At 37.3% G+C, this 13,287-nt stretch overlaps 1 protein-coding gene across 5 annotated transcripts in view; it reads right to left on the bottom strand.

Annotated features, from left to right (window-relative positions):
• The window catches only part of sema5a (sema domain, seven thrombospondin repeats (type 1 and type 1-like), transmembrane domain (TM) and short cytoplasmic domain, (semaphorin) 5A), a 145,236-nt gene that overhangs the window by 53,031 nt on the left and 78,918 nt on the right, over window positions 1–13,287 (bottom strand). For all 5 annotated transcript variants that reach the window (XM_079601664.1, XM_079601666.1, XM_079601665.1 and 2 more), the window contains 3 exons: window positions 8,356–8,418; window positions 4,368–4,466; window positions 1,383–1,596 (listed from right to left, as the gene is read on the bottom strand). In XM_079601664.1, coding sequence (XP_079457790.1) covers window positions 1,383–1,596; window positions 4,368–4,466; window positions 8,356–8,418 — 376 coding nt within the window. The remainder of the gene's footprint in view (window positions 1–1,382; window positions 1,597–4,367; window positions 4,467–8,355; window positions 8,419–13,287) is intronic.

Raw genomic sequence — 13,287 nt, forward strand, 5'->3', positions numbered from 1 at the left:
TCATGGGAGAAGAGAAAGGTTACGGTGAGAAACGATCAAAGCGTGCTCACTCGTTTAATTATCGTTCCCCATTCAAAACACATGAAAGCACAAGCTTCTCAAAAGCAAAAAGAGCAACTGTCATGGCCAACTTTGTAAGAATCAAAGTGAGTAGGTGGTGGTGATTGACAGGGAATTCATTTTCTTTTGTGGTGAGGAGTACATTTGCATAACATAAGTGAGGAAAAAAATCAATGAGTAAAGAACAAGCTCTACAGTAAAAAGTATTTTGTCTATTCTCAAAATGTTTTTTTTTTTGTCCATACTGTACAATGGAAGTCAACAGTGACTAAAACTGTTTGGTTACCAATATTCTTTAAAATATCTTCTTTTTTCCTAAGCCGGAAGGACATCAACCGTCGACTAAAAACACTCAAATTTAATTAACTTTTGTGTATTGTTTATGGGATTTGAGGATGAGTAATTTTTTTTCAAGTCAACAACAACATTTTTAAAGTTCATAAGTATATTTATTTAATATATATTATTTATATATATTTATTATAACTATGCACAATTATTTGTTAAGTTAAATCTTATTTTTTGTATCTATATTATAATAATATATATTTTTTTATTTTATTTACATTTATATAGCGCTTTTTCTGGGACCTCAAAGCGCTTCACACATGGAAGGGGGGAATCTCCTCAACCGCCACCAATGTGCAGCATCCACCTGGATGATGCGACGGCAGCCATATTGCACCAGAACGCCCACCACACACCAGCTTACTGGTGGAGAGGAGACAGTGATGAAGCCAGTCAGTGTATGGGGATGATTAGGAGGCCATGATGGACAGAGGCCAGGGGGCAAATTTGGCCAGGATGCCGGGGTTACACCCCCTACTCTTTTTCTAAGGACATCCTGGGATTTTTAATGACCACGGAGAGTCAAGACCTCATATTGTTCTTACATATGTCTGTAAATCATAACACGGAACAGGAAAATGAAAGAACCAGGGCTCTTAAAAAAGATGGGGTACTTAAAGCAACAGCTCACTCCAAATTAATAAAAATAAAATAAAAAAAACGGTCATCATTTACTCCCTCAATATCATCTTTTTTCCATACTATGAAAGTGTAATTCTGCCTAAATCTCCATTTGTGTCACAGTAAGAAAGTCGTACAGGTATGAAACTACATGAGGGTGAGTAAATGATGATAGAACTTTCATTTTTAGGTGAACTATCCCTTTAGAGAAGCAAATTTAATGTCATTTTCCCAAAACCTTTAACCACAATTAGTCACTTGATTGCTATTAATGGCTTTAGCTTTTTTCTTGTAATGCCAATTACAATAACATCATTCAATGAAACATTTTTCATCCAATAGCTCAGGCCTACCATTGAGCCATTTAGAGTTGTATTGAGCAGTACGCAGAGGAGGGAGTCCACCCAGGCTGCGGTAAATTGCCGGGTCTCTGCCAGAAAAGTCCATAGCAGTGGCAGCATAGAGCTCCCCGCTGGAAGTGATGAGGGCGGTGGAATTATGCAGAGGGTTATAGGGGCATCGTGCCATTCCACTGATTTGGTCATGAACCTCGGTCAGGTTAGTCAGCTGTGCAAAGAAACAAAGAGATTGGATTCAGAAAGACAGCAATTCTTATACCTGAAATGCTAGTAAACAGAGATTGAACACAAAAAAATCTAGCCAGACCTATAATTATTTTGCCACAGTATTAGTTTGTTTGAACAGAGAAAAATGTCCAAACGTTTCTACGGCGTAAATCTCGAAGATGTTCTAATTTTGAATATGCGAGGAGCTGATGTGGCAGTGAAAATTATTTCACCGTTCGAATCATCTATTACTGTGGAAACGCTCGGCCTACTTCCAGACGTGTCATGTGCTGTTTTGTGAGACGGCAATAATGTTTATCTCATTACTTGGTTGTCACGCCTAGTGGCGACTGCAATGGCTAAATGCTAATCGTTCGCAGCACACCCGTTCTGTCCTTATGTGCAGTACGGCAAAGTCTTGATTCTTGCTTAGCGTGACATTTAGCCAGCAAAGGGAAGCTACCATGACAGGGAGGTAATTTCCATTTGTATACAATAAGCACAAGGGATATGCCACCACAGGAAGTGGGTTTGACTTTTCGTGCTGGTCCATGTTTTTTTAAAACCGATTTCTGTTCCTTCATGCAGGCTAACGGAGAAACCCAGAAAGTCACTCCATCTAAACCACTAGAGAAGCCATTAGCGAAACACATCGGTTTAAAGCAGTGGTTTTCAACTGGACTCAACCTCAAAAAAGGCTTTAAAACGATTTTCAAAAAGCCAAAACAACTACAAAACAAGACTTATTTTAATTCACTGTTTTTTGTCTTCCTAAAGCTCACACTGTAGAGCATGGCGCTAGCAACACCAAGGTCATGGGTTCAATTCCCAGGTAAAGCAAGAACTGATCAAATGTGTACTTCGAATGGAACATAAGTAGCTGTGGATAAAAGTGTCTGCAAAATGCATAAATGTAAAGGTAAATGTCTTTGAAAAAACAAAAACAGGATTGCCTCATATTAATACTGTAATTTCTCAAAATTTTAAATCGAAGTCATGGGCACTTTTATAATGAATATAAATTTTTGCAAGTTCTAAAAAATTCTGTAAATCATGTTAGACTTGAAAAATCATAAGGCCTTGGAATATCGTTGTGGACAATGGCGGGCCTTGAAGTCAAAAACGCTGATTTAAAAGACTGCTTCTGCTTTTCACAAGGGAGAGATTTTGAAGAGCAGTCAGTTTGGTTACTTTGAAAGCAGGCAAATCCTGGTCATCGTTTTGTGTACAGTAATGCCCTTAAAACGAATTAGCATCAAAAACACATTTGAAAAAAATCCAATTAAAGCTTCTGTTATAATGACACTCCTACCTTACATGCATCGGGTATCTGTTACCAGAAAAATGACAAGTGAATGGTTTTGGGATTGAGCAATGCATATCAAGCTGCAGTGAATTTATCTATGCAGCTCGAAATGTCATGCCTTCAGTGACTTGCTTATTTTTGTCGCAGGAAATCTGACATACTGCATTGTGCTTGGTCTGTCCCGAAGGCGGATTAGATCCTGTGTGGCCTCTCTTGAATGCTTTTATCTTACATGCAGCTGACGGCCGCAACACTTGCCCTGTGTAATCAATGTAAAGAGGGATTATCCTTGATGTTGGCTCGAAGAAAACTCCAAGAATGGCTGGAAGTGTCTCGGCTTCCTTCAGGACCCCCGAGCCCATTTAGCTGGCAATAAAGTCAGGCAAATTTGCATGTTTGGCAAGGCGAGGCAGTCTTTTTGAAGCGCCGGTGCCAGGGAGATACTTCTGCCCGAGCCAATGCCTGAACGGATGTGCCTTTTCTTGGGCGCGAAGAAAGATGAAAGGCGTTTATTGATGGAACACCTTCTGACAAATGACATTCGGAAGCCTTCGTAGATATGGACACGCTACCCATAATGCACATTAATGGAGAGGGTTGAAAGACTCCTCTTCAGGACACCGGCAGCTGTGTTTTGCGCTATACACCGAGCGGCACTACAGTCTCGATAGCCGCTTGTTTAAAGATGCAGCTTCACTGGCGGCGTTACAAGGACACGGTGGAGACTTTTCACTCGTGCCTTCCTGGCTGCGCTAAGTCCTTTCCTGCTGGCACGAGGTACTCATGATGGTAAATCCCTGGGGTGATTTAGCTTTGAGTCAATAATTCCCGCCATCCTTCAAAGAGCCACCGAGGAGATGATTGCCATCGTACGCGAATCGACTGTCATCATCATTATCAGGTTTGAGGAAAGGATAGACGAGTAATCCAGTCATTCAAATTCTGGGGTTCGAGCACAAGAGACTTACATTCATGAATGAAAACTAGGAGATGTGAGGGGGAATAATGGGGGATGTCAGTAAATGTGCTTGGCGGAGATGCTTATCTTTCAATCAGCTGCATTGAGTGGCACTTATTGCGATAGGTAACTATTCTGCAACCCATGCGTTGGAATTTTTTTATCAAAGATAAGGTGCAAATGCTTGCACACCTGCATAACAAGTGTGAACTTTCCACAAAGGACACAGGACTTAGAGATACTACAAGTTCCCACCTCATTAGAAAAATAGGCCTTGTTTGTTGTTTTTGTCAAGATCTCAAGAAAGCTTCTATTGAGATGAAGCATGAAGAAAACTCTGAAATAAACCACAGGCTTTGGTTGAAATACCACATGCAATGCTACACTGCCCACGCGGCGATGAAAATGTCAAAAGAGGTCAATGGGGGAGAGAAAGCTGGGACAAAGCTAGTATAATAGGTCAGGAAGCCTCTGCATTATAGTGAACGCATTGTTGCGTTTACATTACCGTGCGATTGGTGCAAATAGGAGTGAATGCATTTGTTCCGCATGTAAACAGCCTGTCACCGTTGACGAGTAGAACACGGATGTAATTCTGGCACTCCTCCTGTGAAAAGACATAAGGGAAGATATGTTTAGGCGTTTTAGTGTCTCATCTAATTAACATCACAAATACAACATTTTGCAATAAATAAATAAATGAATACAAATTTACACCAAGTCAACTCATCATAACACACTACAAATAGAAATCCCACCTTTCTTTTAAAAGAGCAAATCAACTTTTTGACAGTTTGTTTATTCTAAAGCGTTTTGGATCAGTCTGAAAAATACAGTTTTTAAGCATAAATTGATTGCTAACTGAATTGTATCAAAACCACCTTGATGACTGTTAGAATCACAAATGTTCTACAATTTTTGTATTGATTTAATATAATATTTATTTATTTATTTTATATTTATATGAGTGAAATCATTGAATGAAGCGAAAAATATAAGACCATTATTATGCATTATTTTAAAATGTAATCTTGACAAATGTTTTGAATATGTCTGTCTTTCTCCACTGAAATAAGTAGAAGCTACACTACCAGTAAAAACATTGGGGTTGGTAAATCTTTTATTAAAAATGTGCTCACCAAGGCTGCATTTATTTGATTTATTTGTTTAATTTAAAACATATGCGTTTCTATTTTAATAAATGTAAAAATGTAATTTATTCCTGTGACAGCAAAGGTTAGCATTTTTAGCATTACTCCAGTCTTCATTGTCACATGACCCTTCAGAAATCATTCTAATATGCTGATTTGCTGCTCTAGAAACATTTCGTATTATCAATGTTGAAAAAACAAAAGGAAATCCCTTTATCAATACACTATCAATACTTGCAAAAACACACATACACTATGTGGTGTTTTTAATGTGCTTTAAGACAAACCATGTGCAAATTGTCATGTCAACATGTCACCTATGTACATGTCAACACCAATGCTGAGTATTTTCTTATCTTATCTTCTTCAGACAGTCTCAAAAACGCGGTTTGAAATCGCAGGTGTTTCTGACGTCACAAACTACCTTGAAATCAATCATGTCGTCAACGAGTGGATCTCTGAGCTGGTGTGAGTGAGTGGAGGCGGGGCTAATTTGCAATAGAACCAATGAGGTAAGGATGTACAGTTACATTTAAGCTATTTAAAGGCATGAAGATTTTTTTTCAAGTTTAAATATGCAATTTTGGAGATCAAAGATGAGTTTTAAGGGATAAATGTATTGGCTACAGGGGGACTTTAAAGGGCAAACTTCCAGAAATGTGAAGCCCATACAGTACAGAAGCTATGTTACATTTGTATTATATATTTTCCATATTAGACCAGCTGCAGGACTTCTTGAATTATACTGCTTCGGTTCAGTGTGTTTTTACAAGGCTTTTTGAGCCAGTAAATCACATTTGTCTCAAGTACTTGAAACCCTGTCACCCCGTCTCTCTCTCTCTCTGTTGATTTAAAGGTGTTCCAAGGCAGTGCTTGAGGGGGCCAACTTTATTTCCTCATCAGAATGGCTGTTAACTCGTGGAACCGTTCATTTCCCTTTCACTAAGCGGAGTCTTGAAAAGAAAAGGATGATTTACATTTGCTAATGCAATTTGGCTGGGGGCAGTGCTTTGCTGTATGTGTAAATAAACTGAGATTAAATATGCCTAGCACATCACAATGTGACATGTTTATGAAAACCCCTGACAGATGGCTACACTCCACAGCGTAATATAGTGGCTGTTGTTTGCTTTATAAACAAAATGAAGTCGACAGAACAGCATTCACTCCATCAAACACTTTCCTTGGTTTTTGAAGCAACAGACTCAAAGAAAACAAGATGCAGTGGTTGAAAAAGACAATTTCACATAGAATTCAATTAAAAATACTGTTTTATGAAGAAAAAAAAAACGTTTCATATTGCTTTGTGATGTGTAAAATAATCAAAACGTGCTGTAGTCTTAAAATCAAAATGTGCTGTAGTCTTAAAAGGAGTAGAAAACTGACCCTCACATTATTCCAAAAAGTCAGATGACTTTCTTAAAAATGGTCAATAAAAATCACATGCTGCAATTAAAATTTTCAGAATCCATACATAGCTTTGTGAAATCACGAGAGAAGTTCAAACAGAGTTCTTGAGGGAAGCAGTGATGCCTGATTTGTAAAAAAAATAAAATGATTTATAACTTTTGAATTAATCAATTGATTCACTTTAAAGACCTGGTCTGAATGATACAGAGTGATCAAGTTCAAAAATCTGGTCATAATGGTTAACAGCTCACTGGAGGGGAAGATTAGTGAATTTTGGTCTGTTCCTCACACAAAGCTTTCATATGACAAAATTATATCGAGTACAGCACTTTTATGGTGCTTTTGTGTACCTTTTAAAGCTTGAAAGTCTTCCATGTAACTGCATGGAAAAGAGCAACCAGCACATTGTTCAAAATGCCACCTTTTGTGTCCCACAGAAGAAAGAAAGTCATACAAGTCCAGAATTACTTTTTTGGAAAAACATTTTGGGATGAACTACTACTTTAAAGATATTTTGAGCTACCACATGTGCAGATAATATGGAAAGGCTTCACAGTTTCAAGCAAGTTACGACAGCCACCTCCTGGAATTCTGAATTACAATCAAATGTTGGTCAGAGTAATCCATCTTATTATGGGCCCTAGCACACTTTTTACGAGCGAATAAAAAAAAACACTGGTGGGGCCGTTTGCACAGGCTGAAACCGCACTAGAAATACACCTTGGGGTTCAGCCCAGACTGGAAGGATGGTCTGCAACACAGTCCCTATACAGCTCCCATATGAGTTAGAATGGCTTAACTCAGTGTAGCATACTATAAAGCAAAGGGGGACCCTCCGTCTCATGTTTGACAGAGCTGGAGTAAGTGAAATATTAAGGAGATTTAAGAAACATTTTGTAGCACAAATCTGATCTGATTCCGTCAGCCTTCAAAACACAAGGGAGTCGGTGTTGTATAGTGCCATGGAAATGACTCCATAGTGGAAGAGACATGGGAATGCCTGAGCAAGAGTAGTGTCATAAATAATGGGTTTGCTATTTTAGGAGGGCGATTACTTTCTTAAGTACAGTTAACATTAAAACAACCTTCATTCTGGCTGAGAATAAAAGTGGGGTTTGAATTCGCTTCCAGCTCCCCTACCAAAGGAAGTCAAAACAAAAGGTCTGAAATATATTACAGGTACATGTTTCAGCAACCACAAAGGTCAGATTACTAGTTAGTTAGCTCATATTTCCATGTGGTGCCAAATGGAAACAGAAATCGCATTGCCTGAGGAGGTTACTATAGTAACAGGATGCTGCTTGAGAGGTTTGTAAGGATCAGTATAGGACAATATATCAACAAAACATAAATAGGTTATAAATAGCTGCTGTCATGGTTTTACACTGGCAATAAACCAAGTTGTACACATTTTTTTTGAGGGTTGTCTTTCCTTTTTCTTTATATGGTTATTTAAATGTCTTTGAATTTTAAATCATTTTAATTCTACTCCCTAAATTCATATTTTAATTATACACTATTGTTCAAAAGTTTGGAGTGTGAACATTCTTTTAAATGTTTTCAAAGTCTCTTATGCTCGCCAAGGCTGCATTTATTTGATTAAAATACAGTAAAAACAGTAATATTATTATAAATTTAACAGTTGTGCCACTTACTATTCGATAAAAAAATAAATAGAACGTTTACATCATTTATAACATCATAAATATCTTTAATGATTCATTTAATGCATCTTTGCTGTATAAAAGTATTATTTTCTTTAAATACAAATGGTAGTCTAGTTCCTGTTTGCTACAAATTTAAACTCAATTTCATTTGCATATTTTGCTTCCAAAATTACCTCAAAAAGTGGATCCCCTAAAAATTCCTTTCACAATTCACACATTGTTTTCAACCAAAATGTGAAATAATTGGGGAGTTTACACAGATACTAACCTCTGATTTGCCCCGACTGAAACAGGCTCCTTTGGTAAACTCATCGCAATGCCATTCTGCCTCCTGTAAGCAGACAAAAATGAAGAAGAACATACGATTAATGATATGTGTTCCTGTTAACATTGGGAAGTGGTGTGTGTTCATCATCAATAAAAGACAAAACAGATCTGCTACATCACTATTGAATTATGCCTCAAAATGATTCTTGAATTTACTGAGCTCTAGAATATAGAGTAAAAGAAACTCTTTTTTTAAATCGAATCTCTGTGTTTAGCTAGGTATTATCGATTGTCACTGGGAGGATAAATGAACTTGGCTATAGAAAGCAGGCAGATCTTGGATGATAATCACTTGTATTCAGCTCCCTGGCATTCTGGGAAAACAACAGGCTTTTCAGAGGAAGCGTGTGTGCCGTCCTTCACTGAGAGATGAGGGTCCCGGAGACAATGACAGCGTCCGCAGACTATGGCTGCATTCACATTGCACCGCTGGCACTGAACTGCTGGATAATGCCAAGCTTGATGTCTGAAACTGCCTCCAAATGGATTTTAATATCAAATGAGCTCCTCGCATTTATTGACCATGAGATCTCTGGCTCGGAACCAGACGTGTGAGACTTTAAGCTTGCCAAGTGAAAGCAGGCTGCTAACTATCAAAAAACAATTAAGGAATCCCTTACAGAGGCGCAGCAACCATTTTTATGCTTTTCAGAACTGAAAAATTAATAAGAAATTATCATTCCCCAAGGTGGCACGACTCCGGCTAGACAGTAACCTCATTTTCAAGTGATCTAGAGCACAGCAGAGACCCTGTGGCTGCTTGGCTGAGATGTTACTCTGTCTGGAGAGCCTTCGATCATGGGTTTATGTGAAGGGATTGTTATGTCACACTGGCCCGAGGCTGAACAGGACATAGCGCACTCATTCCCAGCTGCATGACCCGTTGAAAACAGCAGGGTTCCCCAGTCGGGCCAGTGAAAATTTTGGCAGGGCAAGTAAAATTTTGAGCCACTGGCCCGACCTGTCAACCAACCAATCAACCAACCAATCAACCAACCAACCAACCAACCAAACAAACAAACAAACAAACAAATAAATAAATAAAACAGTTATTTCTTTAGTTGTTTTTGACACCAACATTTTAGATAAATGTGAAAATTCACAATTCTTGAATTCCAATGTCGATAACTACCATAGCAAAAACTACTATACTAATATAAAGTTCAAATATTATTAAAGACAAGTCAGTAATAAAGTAAATAATAAGAACAAATTCAAAAAATTACAAGCAATATCACAAGGAAATACGATAAAACAAATTAAATAAACAGTGTTTTAAGGTTTTCAGCTATTTCTAGCAGAAGTATTCAGGTACAGAAACTAAATAATCAAATTTAAAATAAAACTGCAAATTCTTCACTCTGTAAATGAAAGAGATGAATTCTTGTTAAAGCTACACAAGTTATTCAGTGAAGAGCTGTGAGTGACTTTCTCTTTGTCTTTTGTTGTTTGATTAACATTAATGACACAGACAGTTGCAGGTATATTAGGCTGCTGTCACTTTAAGACCGAATACATGAATTGAATATAATGATACTGTCATATTATACTGCTTTGAAACACATGGGTTGAGGATCCAAATGAAGTATTTAATAAAAGGGTAATCCACAATCGTAATCCAAAAAAACAGGCAAACAGTCCAAACAATAACAGAGTCCAGGGCAGGGAGAGAACAGGTAGAGCATCAAAAACCAAGACACAAGAAATTAGAAAAATGCTTAGAAACGCAGTACAGACACATACAAGACTTAGCAATGAATTGACCCGGCTTATATAGGGTGAGCTAATGAGACACAGCTGACAGCAATCAAGGATGATGAGTCCGGGCAGTGAGTTCTGGGAAATGTAGTCCATGTGTGAATGGCAATGAACAAGAGGGAAGTGTCCTATAGTGGACAACCACGACACTCCAGCTGGTGATCGTGACAGATACGCATTTTTCTCAAATTTTTTCGTTCATTTAAGACATGACCAACTGTGTTTACAATGATATTTGACAGGCATTTTGACATAATTTTGTGTGTATTTGTCGATTCAAGCATAAGAAGACACAAAAGAGGACTCAATTCGGAATGTTTAAAATCACTTTTTAATGTTTTAATTGGTAACATGTTTGCACATGTTAAATTTCATGTGTACATGTGACTACGTGTATTTGCACAAGTGAAATTCATGTGTTTTTTCTGTAAGGGGCTCAAACAGGGTAAAACTACTTTCCAAACATTATACTTTTTTGATAATTCTTGTACTTTTGGGGGATTATAAAGCTTATAAATCTCTTGTTATGCTATATTATCACCAAATATTAGATTCAATCTATGTTTTCTTTCAATTAGGACAGGTTTTGTATTTCTTTTTGGAACTGATTGATCATATATAGGCCTCATTGCTCTTAGCTTACCTCAGTTTTCCAGTGAAAAATCATTATTTGTGGATAATTTTGCAGTAATCAACAAAATATGCAAAAAATAATTTCACTGTTTATCAAGCTAGAGTGCTTAATGTAACCAGGAATTTTGTTTTGAAATGCTTTTATTTTGTAGAAATGGAACAAAATCACACTTGTGGTGTTCCCGTTCAAAAAGGACCGGCCTACAAAAAAAACCCAGCTTATAAATATATCGATATGCTATATTATTACCAATATTGGATTCAATCGTTTTGTCAGAGGCCTTAATCTTTGCAAGCAAGCATGTACATATGTGAACATGCTCCTGAACGCTAAACATTTCTCTTATTTTCGTACTCCCCCATTCATTTTCAATGGATGGTCAATTTTGACAATAAGCTCAGATCAATGAGACCTACTGAGACAAACTGACCCTCAAGTCAGTTTCAAAAATGAATATAAAACCTGTCCTAATTCAAAGAAAACAAGTTGACAAAAATATTTTTATATTTAATAAAATATCCAATATTTGGTGATAATGTAGCATAATGAGAGATTTATAAGCTATTTTCTTGTAGGCCAGTCATTTTTGACCAGGAACACCAAAGGTGTTACAGGGTTTTCAACACAGCAGTGAAAAAAATCCCGGTTTTCATTCCCTCTGGCCAATGAGGAATCTTACGAATGACACTTAGGAAAAGGCAGGGTGTGAATGTGCAAATGCAGGACTGAAAATCTGTTGTCTCGCTCAGTCATGCTGCTGAATGAGTTTCCCCGTGGGCCCCATTCATGCCAAATCTCCACCGCAAAGCGGAGAAAAAGGCTGAGGGACGGGGACACGGGGAAACTCCTTCACATCCAGGGTGACATGAAAGATGATTTAATGTGTCAAAATAACCATTAGCAACTGATATAGCACTTTCTGCCAGACATAACAGCAGCAGAATGATAAGAAGAAGCAGAAAAAACGCTGGCATTTGCTGAGGAAAGAATACTATAGCCTGTCATGCTTCAAAACATATTGTCATATGCCATAATTATAGCTAGGGAGTGGCACTGAGGCACAACGCTCCCTTTTTTTTTTTTTTTAAGAAATGTGCATTTCATGAACTTTTGTAAGCCTTAGTCACAGAAGGAACAGGAACAGACTTCATTCTTATATCCCAGGCTAGAAACCAGCTATTTTGAGGAAAGTCACTCATACAAACAAACTGCACATCAGCAGAATGTTTCAGAGTGCGAGGACAGCATTAAGATGTCTTAAAGCAGTTTTTGTGTGTGCCAGCACAAATTGCTAAGAGGTAGTAGTCGCCCACTCGAGGTGTTGCGTTTAGCTCAGCAAAAATGGTATGAAACGTGAATTAAATGTAATTACTAAACCATTAACTTGACAAATTAGGTCAAATTACGCTTTGGAAAATTGCATTATGAATTTCCAGGATAGTCTGAAAAATGGCATTCGTTAGTTAGCATCATTTATCAGTAGAGCTATTTAATGATGTAATAATGCTGAACGTAACCATTAACCAACTTGAACTTGGCCATTAACAATTTTTTTTTACACAAGACATTTTTTAAGGAAAAAGTGGTTTGGAGAATGGATGGATGGATTTTTCAAAGGTGAACGCTATGGGGAAGAGGCAGATAGACACCAACACAGCATTAATTTGTTTTTTGTTTTCAGTAAAATATGCTCCAGTTTCATGTCAAAAGTATAACTGATTATTTGTTTGTCTTTTAAAATTTGTCTTGTCAACAATAATTGTCAACAACCACATCTATCTAAATTGACGCATTTTGTCAGTATTTTGTCAATCATTTAGGATATCTTCTGAAATTAATAATATGATTTCCTATTTCTTACAATGTGTTTAAGCAACACCACAAAAGCAAGACTGTTTTTCTTAATTAAATGTAAGCATGACTGTGACTAGGTGACTGCACTCTTAAAAAATGCCAGTGGGGCGGTCCCTTTTCAAAAAGTACTAATATGTACCATTTAGGTACTAATCTGTACACTAATCTGTAATTAGCTGCTATTATTCACCTTTAAGGTGCTTTGGGTGTACATTTTGAAAGGTTACTGCCCCAGTGACAACCTATACCTGAGAGTTTGTGATGAGGCCGCACAATCGACTGTGATTGTTTTATTAAAACAATACAATAAATAAGTAACTTACATTTTAGACACAATATTGTCAGTGACATTTTAGTTTTGCCCCGCTAACTAAAATAGTTCCATTGAAAGCCACAGTGTCTCAGAACAACACACTGTGTTTACTTCCTGAATGACTCAGTGTTGTTGAACGAATCAATTGACTGACTGATTTAATGATTCAGGCTATAAATGATAGAGGACATCTTTTCATACTCATGCTACTTTAATTAGAATCAAAAGAGAGAAACGCTAGGAGCAGTTCTGTAATATTAGGTTGAAATGTTTGTTAGGGATCTCAGATGTTCCATGAGTCTGAATTATTTGGT

This window comes from Phoxinus phoxinus (genome assembly GCF_949152265.1).
Source record: "Phoxinus phoxinus genome assembly, chromosome: 24".
Taxonomy (NCBI): domain Eukaryota; kingdom Metazoa; phylum Chordata; class Actinopteri; order Cypriniformes; family Leuciscidae; genus Phoxinus; species Phoxinus phoxinus.